Below are 15,501 nucleotides of genomic sequence, written 5' to 3'. Positions count from 1 at the left end.
TTTTATGCCACCCTTCGAAGAAGAGGGGGGTTATTGCTTTGCTCATGTACGATCGGTCCGTCCGTCCACCAGGTGGTTGTCATACGATAACTCAAGAACGCCTGGGCTAGGATCATGAAACATCATAGGTACATTGATCATGACTTGCAGATGACCCCTATTGATTTTGTAGGTCCCTAGGTCAAGGTCACGGTGATCGAAATTGTAAAATGGTTTCGGATTATACTCAAGAAAAGGTCAAGGTCACAGTGACCCGAAATAGTCAAAATGATTTCGAATGATACTCAAGAACGCTTTTGCCTAGATCATGACACTTCATAGGTACATTGATCGGGACTTGCAGATGACCCCTATTGATTTCAGGTCACTAGGTCAAAGGTCAAGGTCACAGTGAACAAAAGTCGTATTCACACAATGGCTGCCAGTACAACGGACAGCCCATATGTGGGGCATGCATGTTTTACAAACAGCCCTTGTTTCTATAGATTTTCAGCAAGACCCACCAATGGATAATAGACATACAAGACCCCACTGTTGACATTATATGCTTACAGGCATTGAGCAACTATACAGGAGTCAGAGCCTCTTATGATACAACAGGCCAGTGTTAACTGTGCTGATCAAATGCAATCTACAGGTTTTCACTTTGGTTCTTTCAGAGTCCATGTCAACTGCTGACAGTGAAGAGCCAGGCAGTGTGACCCATGATAGGAGGGAGCCAAGTGAAGAGCCAGCCAGTCTGAGCCATGATAGAAGGGAGCCAAATCCTCAAGGTATAAATGCAATTATACCTCCCCACAAAACAAAGTTTAGGGATGTATATAGGAGTGAACTTGTCGGTCGGTTCGTATTAAGTGTCCACCCTCTAATTCAAGTTGTTTTCATCTAATCTTCACCAAACTTGTCTGTTGGTCTGTCGGTCGGTCCCGTCTGTATTAAGTGTCCGCTCTCTAATTCAAGTTGTTAATTCATCCGATCTTCGGTCAGATGTTGTATCTAGAGGATACCTAGGTGAAGTGTGAATATGGGTCATGCCGGATCAAAAACTAGGTCACGGGGTCACTTAGTGCGTTTTTAACATTGAGCATGGTTTGGGCTGTTTTTTGTGAAGACAACATGCAAAATATTTTGTGTTCATTAAGGCATTTATGCTTGCCATCTCATCTGTTATGAACAGTTTATTTTGTGAAATGAGAGGATTAATACCCGAATAATCTACAACTACAAAAGATATTATTTAACTTTTGAGAATGATTTTATTATACCCCCACAAACGAAGTTTAGGGGGTTATATTGGAGTTAGCTTGTAGTGTTTCATCTAGAAAGGCAGAGGGGCATGGCGCATGACTTGAAAAAAGGGCATTTTGCACGGAGATTCTCTTAAAAGGGCGCATTGGGTGTTTTTGAAACTTTTAATCACAGCTTAAAACTTTGATTTAAACATTGTACATGTCATTTTTCGTGAGAAATTCTCGCGAAATGTGTTCTTAAAATACATAGCTATTGAGTAGACATGTGAATTATTATTATATTTTTTGGAGAACATTCAAATCGGATGCAAAACACAAAAATGTTACTGATCACGGCGGCTCTAAACTGAAAGTAAACTTCATGGAGCAGGTCGTCATTAAATTACAAAATTTGCTATACGTTTTTTAAAAATCGGCTCAGATTTATCTTGTAATAGACTGTACTTCGGAACTCTGCTAAGTACAAATGTAATTAAAATCTTTACCGTTACGGCCCTTGTTACGTTTACGACCCAGAATGTGGCTCATGAATTTGTTCGGGTCTCTAATGTATGTATTGATTTTCTTCTACATCAGTACCTCATCGAGACGTTCATAATAAAGGCCCACCTATTGATGATAAAGACATGACCCAACTGTAGACTATATATTCTAGTACAATTTTCTGTTGTCCAAGCCAATATATATTATGCCACCCTTCGAAGAAGAGGGGGTATATTGCTTTGCTCATGTCGATCGGTCCGTCCGTCCACCAGGTGGTTGTCATACGATAACTCAAGAACGCTTGGGCCTAGGATCATGAAACATCATAGGTACATTGATCATGACTTGCAGATGACCCCTATTGATTTTGAGGTCACTAGGTCAAGGTCACGGTGATCGATATTGTAAAATGGTTTCCGGATTATAACTCAAGAACGCATACGCCTAGGATCATGAAACTTCATGGGTAGATTGATCATGACTCGTAGATGAACCCTATAGATTTTGAGGTCACATGGTCAAAGGTCAAGGTCACAGTGACCCGAAATAGTCAAATGATTTTCGAATGATAACTCAAGAACGCTTTTGCCTAGGATCATGACAACTTCATAGGTACATTGATCGTGACTTGCAGATGACCCCTATTGATTTTCAGGTCACTAGGTCAAAGGTCAAGGTCCACAGTGACAAAAGTCGTATTCACACAATGGCTGCCAGTACAACGGACAGCCCATATGTGGGGCATGCATGTTTTACAAACAGCCCTTGTTTCTATAGATTTCAGCAAGACCCACCAATGGATAATAGACATACAAGACCCCACTGTTGACATTATATGCTTACAGGCATTGAGGCAACTATACAGGAGTCAGAGCCTCTCATGATACAACAGGCCAGTGTTAACTGTGCTGATCGAATGCAATCTACAGGTTTCACTTTGGTTCTTTCAGAGTCCATGTCAACTGCTGACAGTGAAGAGCCAGGCAGTCTGACCCATGATAGGAGGGAGCCAAGTGAAGAGCCAGCCAGTCTGAGCCATGATAGGAGGAAGCCAAGTGAAGAGCCAGCCAGTCTGACCATGGTATTTCTGTTATCATAGAATAAAGGCCCACCTATTGATGATAAAGACATGACCCAACTGTAGACTATATATTCTAGTACAATTTGTCAGTAGATTGATCATGACTCGCAGATGACCCTATTGATTTTGAGGTCACTAGGTCAAAGGTCAAGGTCACAGTGACCCGAAATAGTAAAATGGTTTCTGGATGATAACTCAAGAACGCATACGCCTAGGATCATGAAACTTCATGGGTAGATTGATCATTACTCGCAGATGACCCCTATAGATTTTGAGGTCAAAGGTCAAGGTCACGGTGACCCGAAATAGTAAAATGGTTTCCGGATGATAACTCAAGAACGCATACGGCTAGGATCATAAACTTCATGGGTAGATTGATCATTACTCGCAGATGACCCCCTATTGATTTTGATGTCACTAGGTCAAAGGTCAAGGTCACGGTGACCCGAAATAGTAAAATGGTTTTCGGATGATAACTCAAGAAAGCATATGCCTAGGATCATGAAACTTCATAGGTAGATTGATCATGACTCGCAGATGACCCCTATTGATTTGAGGTCACAAGGTCAAAGGTCAAGGTCATGGTGACCCGAAATAGTAAAATGATTTTCGGATGATAACTCAAGAACGCTTTTTGCCTAGGATCATGACACTTCATAAGTACATCGATCGTAACTCGCAGATGACCCCTATTGATTTTCAGGTCACTAGGTCAAAGGTCAAGGTCACAGTGACAAAAAACGTATTCACACAACGGCTGCCACTACAACGGACAGCCCATATGGGGGGCATGCATGTTTTCTATAGATTTCAGCAAGACCCACCAATGGATAATAGACATACAAGACCCCACTGTTGACATTATATGTTTACAGGCATTGAGGCAACTGTTGAAGACACCCACAGTCTAGAATCTATACAGGAGTCGGAGCCTCTCATGATACAACATGCCAGTGTTGACTGTGCTGATCATATGCAATCTACAGGTTTTACTTTGGTTCTTTCAGAGTCCATGTCAACTGCTGACAGTGAAGAGCCAGGCAGTCTGACCCATGATAGGAGGGAGCCAAGTGAAGAGCCAGCCAGTCTGACCCATGATAGGAGGGAGCCAAGTGAAGAGCCAGCCAGTCTGACCCATGGTATTTCTGTTGTCATATAATAAAGGCCCATCTATTGATGATAAAGACATGACCCAACTGTAGACTATATATTCTAGTACAATTTTCTGTTGTCCAAGCCAATATATATTTATGCCACCCTTCGAAGAAGAGGGGGGGTATATTGCTTTGCTCATGTCGATCGGTCCGTCTGTCCACCAGGTGGTTGTCATACGATTACTCAAGAACGCTTGGGCCTAGGATCATGAAACATCATAGGTACATTGATCATGACTTGCAGATGACCCCTATTGATTTTGAGGTCAAAAGGTCAAGGTCACGGTGACCCGAAATAGTAAAATGATTTTCCGATGATAACTCAAGAACGCTTTTGCCTAGGATCATGACACTTCATAGGTACATTGATCGTGACTTGCAGATGACCCCTATTGATTATCAGGTCACTAGGTCAAAGGTCAAGGTCACAGTGACAAAAAACGTATTCACACAATGGCTGCCACTACAACGGACAGCCCATATGGGGGGCATGCATGTTTTCTATAGATTTCAGCAAGATCCACCAATGGATAATAGACATACAAGACCCCACTGTTGACATTATATGTTTACAGTCATTGAGGCAACTGTTGAAGACACCCACAGTCCTAGAATCTGTACAGGAGTCAGAGCCTCTCATGATACAACATGCCAGTGTTGACTGTGCTGATCATATGCAATCTACAGGTTTCACTTTGGTTCTTTCAGAGTCCATGTCAACTGCTGCCAGTGAAGGGCCAGCCAGTCTGACCCATGATGAAATGAGGCAGCCAAATCCTCAAGGTATGAACTAAATTTGAAGACGGGTTTCTCTGCATTTTCTATCATTATGTGACAGAGTCTTATGTCATGACTGTATTAAAGTAAATGAGTAGTCCAAGTCAAGTGTGATGCTCTAGACGACCTCCTCTGTGATCTACAGGGTTACAACAATGTGCTTGTAAAAGTCCTTGTAAAGTACAAAGTAGGCAGTTTGCTATGAAAGTTAATGTTTAGTACTTGTTCTTCCAAGAAATGATAGTTCTGCGAACTGTCAGTTCTTATATGTGTGAAAAATTGGTTTAAACTGGTGTTAAAACAGTTTCAGTTAGTTCATTTTACCTCCTAACATGTTCAGGTTTTGTGCATTTTTATCAGGAAAACCTTGCTCTACAATATTCAATCATTGTATCACTTGCAGTGTTCTGCTGTGAAATTTTACTGTTGGGGACCCTTTAGGATTACAAAAGTGGGGACAAAAAGAAAAAATATGGGGACACAGAAATATTTTTGTAGCAGAATTAAATGTGTGGAAACTAATAACCTTTAACTTGAACTTTTAAACGTGCTTAAACTTCTTACAGTCAGGTTGTAACATTGTTATTAAAACTGGAACATTCAAAAAACTTTTTAACACTGTCAAACAGTTGTCAACATATTTACAAAACTTTGAAAAAATTTATGGTCATTGGACTCCGCATGTCAAAGTACTTGTTCGATAATTAGAAATACCGATAGTAAAGGCGTTTTCTTTTTTGCTTTATGCACAATCTGCATGTCATTTTGTTGTTGTCAAACAGTGACCAAGGACATTTTTGAAGCCAATTTTCTTGGAATGTACGTTTAGGGGCAGACTTTTTTCGTAATTGCTAAACGATGTTGGGACTTGGGAAGACTCTGTTGGGTTGTTAATATTATTGTCATATTTTCTAATTTTACTTGCCGGAGGAAAAAAAAAAAATGGATTTTGTTTTCTTTGGCCTGTCACTTTAAGCCATTTTGATAGGTTCGGAAATTTCCTTGATATCTGATTGGTTGTTATAATCTCAACTTACCAATGAAATAGAGTGTTAATATTAAATAAATTAACCATTGGCTGCGAAATGACGTCATGTCCAATGAAATAGTTTGTTCTGGTTACACATTCACTCGATTACTTTACCGACTTACAAATTGAATCGATTAGTTTTTATTTCTAATTCATGTGCGCCCGCGGACCCATATACAGAAAACGGGTGGGGACAAATATTTGTTTTTTGCGACAATAACACAAGGGCGCATCCACGGCAGAACACTGACTTATGTTGATACTTTGTGTGCAAGGATCAATTCAGTAGAAAAGTCAACAAAATAAAGGGCTTACAGTCACTGAACAAATGAGTTTGCTGCTTAGAGTGTATATTTTTCCCAAAAATATTTGAAAATTTCCCCTCTTGGAAGTGTAGTTCAATTTTAATCAATACCTCGTTTAAATAATTCACAGAAAAGCCAAAAAATGTTGATCTTTGAACATAAACATAACATGTTGATGACAAAAAAAGTTGGAATAATGTTTTTCTCTCTGTGTATGGTGAATTATGGTGTTACAACTTGATTTTGTATGTTACTTGCTTAGCATTGAAATTTCCCCTTTTACACGTGAATTATCCCCCTCTCAGGGGACCCGACCCCTTTTCCCCAAAACTGAAAAAAACACTGACATGATACTCATTGCTATTTTATTTTTTATATCTATTCTTGTTTTAGGGACAGGGACAAGAAAAGGAATGAAACGAAAGTGGGCCAGCGAAGAGAACATATGTTTCATGAACTTTTTTAGAGATGAATTAAGAGAAAAAAAAATGCCATCTGGCTCAAAAATAATGGGGTCCCTAAAAATACTTACCGGAAGAACAGTGGCCCAGATAAGGGCAAGGGTCCATAACATTATTATGGAAAAACAAAAATGGAAAAAGAATTGTTGAACTGTGGAATATGTTTATGCCCCTGGTAGGGTGGCATATAGCAGTTGAACTGTCCGTCAGTCAGTCAGTCTGTCCATCTGGCCGAAAACTTATATGGCCATAACTTTTTCAATATTGAACATAGCAACTTGATATTTATACCCCTATTACAATTGGTAATGGGGGCTATATAGGAGTCACGTTTGTCGGTCTGTCCCGATATTTCATCCGATCTTCACCAAACTTGGTCAGTAGTTGTATGTAGATAATGTCTAGATCAAGTTTGAATATGGGTCATGCCAGGTCAAAAACTAGGTCATGGGGTCACTTAGTATGTTTTAAACTGTAAGTTTGTACGGACCATAGCTATGTTATTTATCGTTACATTTTTAAATGACTCGGTACATTTGTTCACCATCATGGAACGGTGTGTCGCGTTAAAAGAAATTACGTCAATATCTCAAAGGTCAAGGTCACACTTGGGAGTTCAAAGGTCAAATGCTTGTCCGGGCCATAGCTTTGTTTTTTATTGTGAGATTTTAAAATCATTTGGCACATTTGTTCACCATCATTGAACAGTGTGTCGGGCGAAAGAATTACGTCGATATTTCCAAGAACAAGGGCACAATTTGAGTTTAAAGGTAAAAAATGGCCATAATTGAGCTTGTCTGGGCAATAACTATGTTGTTTATTGTGCGATTTTAAAATCGTTGGCTCTTTTGTTCACCATCATTTGACAGTGTGTCGCGCGAAAGAATTACGTCGATATCTTCAAACTCAAAGTTGTAGTTTTAGTTCAAAGGTCAAAAATGGCAATAAATTATCTTGTCTGGGCCATAAATATGTCATTCATTGTAAGATTTTAAAATGACTCTGTACATCAATTTTGTTCAAAGTCATTGGAAGGCTTGTCATGTGAAACAATTCAAGAGTTCAAAGGTAAAAATGGCTATAAATGATAATGGCATAATGATTCTTAAAAAATCGCCATAAATTGTATTATCTTGTTTTGTGAAGACAGCATACAAAATAGTCTGTGTCAATGCGTTATGTGGGGGTATATGTCACGTCTGTGACAAAGCTCCAGTTGGCATGCATGTGCATCTTGTGAAGCTGCACATATTGAGTGGTGAAAAGTGAAGGTCAAGGTAATCCTTCAAGGTTAAATGTTAAATATATTGCTTCTGTCCGTCCGTCTGAAAACTTTAAAATTGGCCATAACTTTTGAGCTCACCTGAGTGCAACATGCTCATGGTGAGCTTTTGTGATTGCCTTTTGTCCGTTGTGCGTTGTATGTCGTCAACATTTTGCCTTGTGAACACTCTAGATGCCACATTTATTGTCTGATCTTCATGAAATTTTGCAGAACATTTGTCACATTGATACCTCGACTGAGTTCGAAACTGGGTCATGCTGGGTCAAAAATTAGGTCACTAGGTCAAAAAAACAACAAAAAAACTTGTGAACACTGTAGAAGTCCAATCTTCATGTAACTTTGTCAAAATGTTTGTCTAAATGATATTTTGGTTTAGTTAAAAATTGGTTCCGGTCCGTTGAAAAACATGGCCGCCAGGGGCGGGGCAGTTTTCCTTATATGGCTATAGAGAAACCTTGTGAACACTTTAGAAGTCAAAATGTTTGCCTAATCATCATGAAACTTGGTCAAAACATTGGTTTTATTTATATTTTGGACGAGTTTGAAAATGGTCCAGATCAGTGAAAAAACATGGCCGCCAAGGGGCGGGGGAGTTTTCCTTATGTCTTTAGTTAAACATTGCTAACACTCTAGAGGCCACATTTATTGTCCATTCTTCATGAAATTTGGTCAGAAGTTTGGTCTCAATGATATCTTAGACGAGCTGAAAATGGTTACGTTTGCTTGAAAAACATGGCTGCCAAAGGGCGGGGCATTTTTCCTTATATGGCTATATATGGCTATAGTAAAATCTTGTTAACACTCTTGAGGCCACATTTATTTTCCGATCTTCATGAAACTTGGTCAGAATATTCATCCCAAAAAATATCGTAGACAAGTTAAAAAATGATGCTGGTTGGTTGAAAAACATGTCCGCCAGGGGGTGGGGCATTTTACCTTATATGGCTATAGTAAAACTTTGTTAACACTCTATAGGCCACATTTATTTTCTTATCTTCATGAAACTTGGTCAGAAGATTTGTCCTAATGATATCTTGGATTAGTTCAAAAATAGTTTCGTTTGCTTAAAAAACATGGCCACCAGGGGGCGGGGCATTTTTCCTAATATGGTTATGTATCATGCTTTACTAAAACATTGTAAACACTCTGTAGGCCACATTTATTTTCCGATTATTATGAAACTTGGTCAGATGATTTGTCCTAATGATATCTTGGATGAGTTCAAAAATGGTTCTAGTTGGTGGAAAAACATGGCCACTAAGGGGGCGTGGTATTTTTCCTTATATGGCTAAAGTAAAACCCTGTTAAAACTCTAGAAGCCATATTTATTGTACGATCATCATGACACTTTGTCAGAAGATTTGTCCCAATGATATTTGGACAAGTTTGAAATTGGTTCCAGTTGCTAAGAAAAACATGGCCACCAGTGGGCGGGGCATTTTTCCTTATATGGACTTATGAATCTTCTTGAAACTTTGTCAGTATATTAGTTTAAATGATATCTTGGATGTGTTTTTCACGTTGACATTTGAAGCTTTAACTTTGTATGATTCTAAATATGTGTCAATGCTGTCAGTTGAATTTTGAAATATGAAGTTTTACATTTTTTGTAGATTAAATAATTAGTAAAATGTTGCAGTTTCGTCAATCAGTTTTATAAGATATTGAGCTTTAAATATGATGCAGATTGTAAGATTCTTAATATCTTTCAATATTGTGGATAAGTTTTTGAGATATCAAGCTTTGAGTTTTATGCAAATTGTATGATTTTAAAATGTTTTAATGGTGTTGATCAGTGTAATGAAGATTGCATAATTTTTATGTTTTAATTCTGTCTATTGGTTTTCAAAATGAAAGACTTTGATTTTGTAAGTGCACTTTTATCTCCTGAAAGATTCTTTTCTAGTGTTTAGTTTATATTTTAAGGCTGTTTGCAAACTCGAAGTGAAAACAGTTCTATTACAATTTGGTAAGGACATGACATTGCATATCTGATTTTAAAATGTACTTTGCTGGCAACGTGTAATTTTCTGAAATGTCTTAGTAAGACTGTTGTTTGCAATCAAAAGGTCTGTGCTTCAAATACAGGGTAATGCATGTTTTTTGTCCAAATTTATGGCGATTCAGACATTGTTCTATGTAAATTTGGGGTTTGCTTGAAGGTTCAGTCTATTTTTATGTCCCTCACTATAGTAGTGGGGGACATATTGTTTTTGTCCTGTCTGTTGGTTGGTTGGTTGATCTGTTTACGCCAACTTTAACATTTGCAATAACTTTTGCAATATTGAAGATAGCAACTTGATATTTGGCATGCATATGTATCTCATAGAGCTGCACATTTTAATTTTCTGAAAGGTCAAGGTCAGAGGTCAAATATATGTGGCCAAAATCGCTCATTTTATGAATACTTTTGCAATATTGAAGATAGCAACTTCATATTTGGCAAGCATGTGTATCTCATGGAGCTGCACATTTTGAGTGGTGAAAGGTCAAGGTCATAATTCAATGTCATAGGTCGAATATATGGCTTCAAAGCGGCGCAGTAAGGGGGATTGTGTTTTACGAACACAGCTCTTGTTGTTAACTGCCTTTTTAGTCCCTTACCAGTGTTTCACTAAAGTCCGTGTACTTTGGACTCATTTCAAGTTGACATTTGAAGCTTTAACTTTGTATGATTCTAAATATGTGTCAATGCTGTCGGTTGAATTTTGAAATATGAAGTTTTTCATTTTTTGTAGATTAAATAATTTGTAAAATGTTGCAGTTTAGTCAATCAGTTTTATAAGATATTGAGCTTTAGTTATGATGCAGATTGTAAGATTCTTAATATCTTTCAATATTGTGGATAAGTTTTTGAGATATCAAGCTTTGAATTTTATGCAAATTGTATGATTTAAAATGTTTTAATTTGTTGATCAGTGTACTGAAGATTGTATACTTTTTATATGTTATAATTCTGTCTATTGGTTTTCAAAATGAAAGACTTTGATTTTGTAAGTGCACTTTTATCTCATTATGCCCCCCTTCGAAGAAGAGGGGGTATATTGCTTTGCTCATGTCGGTCGGTCTGTCGGTATGTCAGTTTGTCGGTCCGTCCACCAGGTGGTTGTCAGACGATAACTCAAGAACGCTTGGGCCTAGGATCATGAAACTCCATAGGTACATTGATCATGACTCGCAGATGACCCCTATTGATTTTGAGGTCAAAGGTCAAGGTCACGGTGACCCAAAATAGTAAAATGGTTTCCGGATGATAACTCAAAAATTCATACGCCTAGGATCATGAAACTTCATGGCTAGATTGATCATGACTTGCAGATGACCCCTATTGATTTTGAGGTCACTAGGTCAAAGGTCAAGGTCACGGTGACCCGAAATAGTAAAATGGTTTTCAGATGATAACTCAAGAACGCATATGCCTAGGATCATGAAACTTCACAGGTAGATTGATCATGACTCACAGATGACCCTTATTGATTTTGAGGTCACAAGGTCAAGGTCACGGTGACCCGAAATAGTAAAATGATTTTCGGATGATAACTCAAGAACGCTTTTGCCTAGGATCATGACACTTCATAGGTACATTGATCGTGACTCACAGATGAGCCCTATTGATTTTCAGGTCACTAGGTCAAAGGTCAAGGTCACAGTGACAAAAAACGTATTCACACAATGGCTGCCACTACAACGGACAGCCCATATGGGGGGCATGCTTGTTTTACAAACAGCCCTTGTTAAAGATTCTTTTCTAGTGTTTAGTTTATATTTTAAGGCTGTTTGCAAACTCGAAGTGAAAACAGCTCTAGTACAATTTGGTAAGGACATGACATTGCATATCTGATTTAAAAATGTACTTTGCTGGCAACGTGTAATTTTCAGAAATGTCTTAGTAAGTAAGACTGTTGTTTGCAATCAAAAGGTCTGTGCTTCAAATCCAGGAAAATGCATGTTTTTTGTCCAAATTTATGTCAATTCAGACATTGTTCTGTGTAAATATGGGGTTTGCTTGTAGGATCAGTCTATTTTTATGTCCCCCACTATAGTAGTGGGGGACATGTTGTTTTTGCTCTGTCGGTCTGTTGATTGGTTGGTTGGTCTGTTTATGCCAACTTTAACATTTTGCAATATTGAAAGTAGCAACTTGATATTTGGCATGCAAATGCATCTCCTGAAGCTGCACATTATCATTGGTGAAAGGTCAAGGTCATCCTTCAAGGTCAGAGGTCAAATATATGTGGCCAAAATCGCTCATTTTATGAATTCTTTTGCAATATTGAAGATAGCAACTTGATATTTGCCAAGCATGTGTATCTCATTGAGCTGCACATTTTGAGTGGTGAAAGGTCAAGGTCATCCTTCAAGGTCAGAGGTCAAATATATGTGGCCCAAATCGCTTATTTTATTAATACTTTTGCAATATTGAAGATAGCAACTTGAAATTTGGCATGCATGTGTATCTCATGGAGCTGCAAATTTTGAGTGTTGAAAGGTCAAAGTCATCCTTCAAGGTCAGTTGTTAAATATATGTGGCCCAAATCGCTTATTTTATGAATACGTTTGCACTATTGAAGATAGCAACTTGATATTTGGCATGCATATGTATCTCATAGAGCTGCACATTTTGAGTGGTGAAAGGTCAAGGTCATCCTTCAAGGTCAAATATATGGGTCAAAATTGTTCATGTTATGTTACTTCTGCAATATTGAAGCTAGCAATTTTATATTTGACATGCATGTGTATCTCATGGAGCTGCACATTTTGAGTGGTGAAGGGTCAAGGTCATCCTTCAAGGTCAAACGTTATATACGGGGCATTGGGTTTCACAAACGCATCTTGTTGTGTATGTAATTAATTTTGCTTAATTTTTGTGATCCCCCGCCAACAGCGGAGGGATATTAATTTGGCATTGTCCGTCTTTCCGTCTGTCCGTCCGGCACTTTTGTGTCCGGAACCATATCTTGGAAGTGCTTTAGCAGATTTCATTGAAACTTGGTACGAGTATATATATATGGATAAGAGGATGATGCACGCCAAATGGCATTGTACATCCTTGATTAATAGCGGAGTTATGACCCTTTGTATTTGAAAAAAATGCTTTTTTTGTGTGTCCAGAGCCATAACTTGTATCCAGAAGTATAATGGCTGGGGATATCAATTCAACGAATTTGCTTGTTAAATCAGTTTTTATTTTCATGATAATCATTTAGTTCGTACTGCAACTTATGATGGATTGTTACTACTATCTCCAATTATTTGTTTGTCATGGGTCCGTCACCATTTATCTCTTATATAATACTTGAATTGAGCATTTCACAATCTGACAATCATGCATATCATTTATTAGTTTCATAATAAAACGTCTGACAAGGGTCAGATAATTTTAACATATATTGTTGTTATAATTTGTCATGTGTTGTATGAATAAATGACACTTCCATGATAGAGAAAATTTAAATATATTTTTAGAGACATTTGTAAAATGAAAATGAAATAACTATACATTTTACAGTGGCTAGTCGTACGGCTAGACAAGAGGCTAGCCGCACGGCCCCGTACGGGTAGACAATAGGTTTGCCGTACGGCTCTGTACGTATAGCCTTTCCTATGGATATTGTCTAAGTTAAAGACAACCATTTTCAGTGAACTGATATATTGCTTGTATGAAACCATATATTTATCCATTGTCTGAACGACAATTAAATTATTTGTGTGACTCCATTTCTGAGCAGTACCTTGGCCGTCATTGAATTTCATAATATCGATGCCGCAACTAATTAAAACAGTTTTCACTCCTTACATAGGAAAGTCGTCTTATCAAAGAATCAAATTAGAAACCGATTTAAATTGTGTGTAAGTCAATTTCTAGAACGTAACTTTGACGGCTGTCGTCATTAAATTTCAAAATATCGATGCCGCAACTCTTTAATACAGGTTTTTCACGCCTTAGGAACGTCGACTAATTAATGAATCAAATAAGCAACCGTATGACATGAAAGGAAGCCGTGAAAGATGAAGAATTTTTAAAGCGAGATTATACGATTTTTTCAAATATTTATTAATTTACATAAAATGTGTATAAAAAAAAAACAACTTATTAAACATATATTTGAACATAAACTTAAATAAAAGTTAAGAAGAACATGTGTCGATATATGCAAAATAAGCCAGATATTAAATTCTGAAATCGAAAATGTATGTACAGTCGAATTCGCCAGCATGTAAATCGTGCATGTACGATGTGAATCTAAATTTAGTTTAACGGTTCATTTTTAGTGTGAGCGTCAGCTAACGCTAATGTTTTTGCAAATCGGTATGTGCGTAGAAGCCTTAAATGGGCCTTTTCACAGATTTTGACATGTTTTTAAGTTTGTCATTAAATGCTTTATATTGATGAATGTAAACATTGGATTTTTAACGCTCCAGAAAAAAATCAAAAATAAAATTTAAAAATGGAAAAAAAGAAGCCCGTACAAGGGCTCGAACCAGTGACCCCCGGAATCCTGGAGTAAAAAACGCTTTAGCCTAATGAGCTATCCTGCCAAGCATACATGAGAGGTGTATTCTATACCTGATATAAGCAATCTTCGTAGTTTCACAAATTTAAACGATAACAACAGAACTCTCCAAATTATTCAATCGTTTCGCGTTGCAACGCTCTATAATTTTTAGGTTTTTAAATCGTGAAAAGATGCATATAATGGCTATATTAGACCATGGTGAATGTTCAGTAATACTGATTCCTCACAAATATCATAACTAAAACGAAAATTTGCGAATCTGAAACAACTATTTTCAATTTTGTCAATTTACCAAACCGTGAAAAGATCCCTTTAACTATGACATGGAAAGACAACCACTGTCCGTTGCAGCAGACTACAAATTCTTCTAGCGTCTGCTAGGAAAGATAACCACCACATTTGCCTGTTTATAGTCCACCACTCACTGGTGCACTGCAGTTGGTGTATATGAGTAATAGAGTTTAACAGCTTGTAAGACGATATTGGCCAGTCTAGTGTTTATCATTGAAAATCTGCACATACTGGCTGCTTTCAGAGAAAACAGGGCTTAATGCATGTCAAATAAGATAAGCCTGTGCATACTGATTAGCTTGTGCAATGCAAACACGCTAAACAAGGACGACATGTCGTATTTTATAATGTTTAAAGGGTCTCTTGTACTGGGATGACAATTTATGCATAAGCATTTAGCCCTGTTTTCCCAAAACGAAGCTAAAAATTTATTTTTTATTAATGATTTAAAAAAAACCATCTGAACCTGTGCTTTAAGACACACTCTTTATAATTTTGAATGGATTGTGTCCATTCAAAACTTGCAATATAAAAAGCTATAACATAATTTTTTAAACTGATGTGCGTCTAAACTTATACAACAACGAACACCTACAGTGACGTCAGCGCTTTGATAAATTCCTGCAACCATTTATTCGCCACACGAACACTAACTAAAAATACGAATGCTTCAGTTATAGGCTACTATTCCATCTGTCCGCAACCGCATATCCGCATCCGCAAAAAATAAAACAAGTAGAAATGCACTGCACTTATTCCATTCATCCGTATCCGCACGCGAATAGGCGTCCGCAATAGAACGCTCAAGTGAGCATTCTTGGGCTACTATTCCATCTATCTGTAAATGTATCCTGTCCGCAAAATAT

At 37.6% G+C, this 15,501-nt stretch overlaps 1 protein-coding gene across 1 annotated transcript; it reads left to right on the top strand.

The window, feature by feature from the left end:
* The first annotated feature begins 654 nt into the window (after positions 1-654).
* On the top strand, positions 655-13,210 carry LOC127880138 (uncharacterized). Its single transcript, XM_052427375.1, has 4 exons — positions 655-773; positions 3,822-3,953; positions 4,677-4,751; positions 6,474-13,210. Exons 1-4 carry the CDS (start codon positions 665-667, stop codon positions 6,689-6,691), a joined length of 534 nt encoding a protein of 177 aa, XP_052283335.1. The 5' UTR covers positions 655-664; the 3' UTR covers positions 6,692-13,210.
* The last annotated feature ends 2,291 nt before the right edge of the window (positions 13,211-15,501 follow it).

The sequence above is a fragment of the Dreissena polymorpha genome, chromosome 4 (genome assembly GCF_020536995.1).
Source record: "Dreissena polymorpha isolate Duluth1 chromosome 4, UMN_Dpol_1.0, whole genome shotgun sequence".
NCBI lineage: Eukaryota > Metazoa > Mollusca > Bivalvia > Myida > Dreissenidae > Dreissena > Dreissena polymorpha.
Note: the sequence above shows the minus strand (reverse complement) of the source record. Positions and strands in the feature narration are given on the sequence as shown.

Bases quoted from the DNA above. Each gene is read 5' to 3' on its own strand.
- LOC127880138 (XM_052427375.1), top strand. From the start codon at position 665: ATGTCAACTGCTGACAGTGAAGAGCCAGGCAGTGTGACCCATGATAGG. The intron at 3,954-4,676 runs GTATTTCTGTTG...TGGTTCTTTCAG, and splicing joins GCCAGCCAGTCTGACCCATG to AGTCCATGTCAACTGCTGCC. The intron at 4,752-6,473 runs GTATGAACTAAA...TTCTTGTTTTAG, and splicing joins GAGGCAGCCAAATCCTCAAG to GGACAGGGACAAGAAAAGGA.